The following is a 3,830-nucleotide window of genomic DNA, read 5'->3' on the forward strand; positions in this document are numbered from 1 at the left end:
TAATCAGACCTGTGGTCTCTCCGCATGTCTCTCCGCCTCATTCATATCCCCTTTCCTGTCAGCCTAATGTCGAAAAAACGAGCCACTAGTGCCATAAAAACTAAAAAAATAAATAACAAACAAAAACAAACCAGAAGCCTCCAATCTTAACAGGGCTGAGTAGGCTCTTCGTATTCACTAAACTAATATCAGTTAACCAATTAGAGCCGAGGCAGTTTTGAACTGGATAGGAGTCATAAATAGTCCTTAAAACAACTTTTCCTGTTTGAGATGAAGGTAAAAACCTACAGAAATTATCTCTGAGTAGATCAGAACCGATGTCCTGTGACTGATCTCCACTCCTTTCCCTGCAGGTGAGCGGAGAAACCACTGAGCCTGAGGTGTTACCTGAGGGTTGTCATAGAAGAGCACGTCTGGAACCTTCATCTTCTGGTCGGGGTTGTAGACGGGAGCGGACACCTTGCCGATGGTTAACACACCGTCCTGAACCACACCTGGAAAACATGGAGGGTGCGCATTAACGTTATGGTGGAGTCATGGCGGTTAGGGTCCTGTAATGATGACTGGATGTTGTTTTCATGCGTCCATCCGTCATGGTGAGTCGTGGAGGTCTGGACGGAGCAGAGCTGACCCTCCCGCTGCCAGTAGCTCTTCCTGAAACGTTAGTTTATCTCCATGCAGCATAAAATAGCTCCGTCCAGAATGTCTGAAAAAGTTGTCCCAGAGAAGCTAAATAGGAGACGGTTCTTTGGGTTCTTTTGGGTCAGCTGTGGTTCTGGACTTAAGAGCGTCTCTGAGGGGAGCTGCAGATGTTCTGGGTGGTTTGTGGTGGTGATCAGTTCCTGAAGTGGTTCTGGTTGACTGAACTCTTTTGGAAGCTTCACTGCTGCTGAATGTTCTCTCCTAGCTGTGGATCAAGGATCCCACTTTGATAAACGATGCTTTTGACCTATTTCTGGCTGGTGTGTCATTATTTATTCCAATCTTTATCCGATTTGAGAAAAAACTGAGTTTTTTCAACCAATTCAAATGCACAGAAAACTACATCCGAGATGAAACTTTCTAAATTTAAAGAAGATTTTTCCTCTAAATGTCACAATAAAGACATTAAAAGCCAATAATGAGGGGAACTCACAGCTGTGGTCCCGCGGTTGTTCAGCAGGATCTGGAGGGTCCTGCACAGAGCTGCTAGCGAGGGCCTTTTCCAAGGAGGCGCGAGCCAAGCTGGGCAGGAACCTGGAATTATTAGGGAGATTTTAGATTAGATTGACCACAGAACAAAGGGATGGATGGATGGATGGATGGATGGATGGATGATTGATGGATGGATGGATGATTGATGGATGGAGGGATGGATGGATGATTGATGGATGGATGGAAAGATGGAGGGATGGATGGATGCAGGTGAAGGAGATGAACAGGTGAGATCAGGCTGTTAGCCCCTCCCACCAGGACATGTAGTGAGAGTTAATGCAACATTAATGATAGCGCTAAGAGGGCCACAGCTTTTAGGTCCATGGGGAGTGTCCAATGTGGCCCCGGGGCCATTTGATACCGTTTTAGTGCCAATGGAGTGTGTTTGATCCTTTATTGTTTCAAAAAAATATGTTTGTTAAAAATATGTATATACTAAATTTTTAATTGAAAAATAAAAAAAGGATTTTTTAAAAACTGCTTGATCAAAAACCTATTGGGGATAATGTTTGCTGTCGTCTCAGATTAAATTTTTTTCAAGCTTATTTTTTATATAATATTTACAGTTTTTATATTTTCACACTGAATTTTGATGAAGTTGTATTTAAAGTGTGTTTCTCAGATAACGCTGTCCTCCCTTCACACCCGATACAAACGCTCGCTTTGGACCAATAAAACGGCTTCAGCTAATCTCCAGCAGACCAATAGAAACGTGCCCTCAGAAGAGAAACGGATGTGATCTGAGAAATTAAAAAAAGATTAAGAAAAAAATGTAAAATAAATACAATGAAAAAAATGAAATCTGAGAAAAAAGTTAATTTTAAAGCCTTTTTTTAGTCTGGATTGTTCTATTTTAATTTTCCATAAACCAAACCGTAAACTAATAAAGATATTGAACTAAATTCCCTCAATAGGAGCTCATCCCCGCAGCCCCATGCAGCCACTTCCGTGCGGCTCTCCCTAATGATGTAACACTAGAAAGGTGAGCGGCCGTCTCTAATCAACATGGCGGTTAGTCAGAGGATACTTGTTTGGAGCAGTGTGAGTCTGCAAGCACCTGGAGAGACAAGCCTTATTGACGGCGTGAGCGATGCTCTCCTCGGGGTACCGCGACAGACGGCGGCAGATCCTCAGGAGCTGTCTGGTGGAGAGGGAGGAGGCCAGAGACTGCGCCTGGGGGAGACACGTCCTGCATGTTGCTCTGATGGCGTGGAGGAAAACTGATGAGGGGCGATGAACTTACGGTGGGGTCATTGGTCTGACGAAGGCTGTGTGTGAGCTGAAGCAGCTGCTCCGCTGCCTCCATCGGAACACTGGGAGCCTAAAGATTGAGGAAAACATCAAACGGAGACAGATTAAAGAAGAAAAGATCAAAAGCAAGGATGTAAGTTTAGTGTGTGGGACTCACCAGGCCCTGAATGAGGCCCGCCTCCTCTGCTCTGGCCAGAGGAGACACGGTGTGATAGAGGAACATGGTGAGCAGCTCGGGGCCCAGCCACTGCTGCTGGCCCCTGCTGCTGCCGGAGCCCCCACCAACCACAGGGGGCTCTGCCAGGGCCAGCACCCTGAACGCCCGGTGGATGGGGAGGATGGACCTGGAAGCACAGACACTGGATAACAGCTGCTCAGACACATCCGTCTGACCACGTGACGGTGGGGGGGGGAATGTCCCGCCTAATTTCTGTCTGGGTTGTGAGGATGACTCCTGACAGCTGGCTGTGAGCTCCTCTGATTCAAAAAGACAGCCGAGTCCGTTTCCATCACACCACTGACACGCCCACGCCGGATATACGCCAACCATCATCTCCACCGCCGGCTGAGCGTGGGAAGATGATTCACTTTGATGATAGCACTTTGAGATTTTTCTTAATGAAAAGTGCGGTACAAATTGGATTTTTTATTATTATTATTATTATTATTATTATTATTCACGTATGAAATGAATCAGAGGAGCTTTAAAACACCACCTCAGATACAACCCCAGTTCTAAAGCGTAGATCAGAGACCAGCCCCCACTGGAACGCCAACTCTCAGTCATCAGAACCTTCCAGCAGCGGGCCGAGCATGTCTCTACTAAAACAGAAACACAAAGATGCTCTCCACACCTGCGGATACCCAACCTGGGCGGAAATCCAAAAGACACGCAGCAGAAGGTAACGGTGAGAAGATTAAATGCAAAAACATCACCATCCCATATGTTGCTGAAGTCTCTCAAAGACTCAAGAGGATTTTCTCCAAACACAAAATCCCAGAATATTTCAAACCAAACACCCTTAAACAGAGACTAGTTCATCCTAAAGACCAAGGCACAGGTTCAAAGTTTGAAATAACAATTTTATTTACAGAAATTGATTGATTGGCGCTGTTTTCTTTGCCTCGTCAAACTGTAATGCGGGGGAGGGGCTGGTAATCTGTGTGTTAGAAATATTTTATTTATACTCCGTTTGTGTTTCATTGGTTGTGTACTAATGAACTATTATGATGTATAATGTGTGATTTATCGTTTCAGATAAAGGTCATTAGGGCTGCAAATAACGATTATTTTAAAAATCGATGAATTGGCCGATTATTTTTTCGATTAATCGGACAAAAAAAAAATGTTTATATTAACCTCTTTATTCCAAAATAAACATTTT

At 44.5% G+C, this 3,830-nt stretch overlaps 1 protein-coding gene across 1 annotated transcript in view; it reads right to left on the bottom strand.

Annotated features, from left to right (window-relative positions):
- vwa8 (von Willebrand factor A domain containing 8) overlaps positions 1-3,830 on the bottom strand; it is a 107,069-nt gene that overhangs the window by 78,391 nt on the left and 24,848 nt on the right. The window contains exons 14-18 of the mRNA XM_015402540.1: positions 2,603-2,789; positions 2,438-2,515; positions 2,252-2,367; positions 1,136-1,236; positions 388-494 (exon numbers count right to left, since the gene is read on the bottom strand). Of these exons, the coding sequence (XP_015258026.1) occupies positions 388-494; positions 1,136-1,236; positions 2,252-2,367; positions 2,438-2,515; positions 2,603-2,789 (589 nt within the window). The remainder of the gene's footprint in view (positions 1-387; positions 495-1,135; positions 1,237-2,251; positions 2,368-2,437; positions 2,516-2,602; positions 2,790-3,830) is intronic.

This window comes from Cyprinodon variegatus, unplaced genomic scaffold (assembly GCF_000732505.1).
Source record: "Cyprinodon variegatus isolate N-32 unplaced genomic scaffold, C_variegatus-1.0 Scaffold1364, whole genome shotgun sequence".
In the NCBI taxonomy this organism is placed as follows: domain Eukaryota; kingdom Metazoa; phylum Chordata; class Actinopteri; order Cyprinodontiformes; family Cyprinodontidae; genus Cyprinodon; species Cyprinodon variegatus.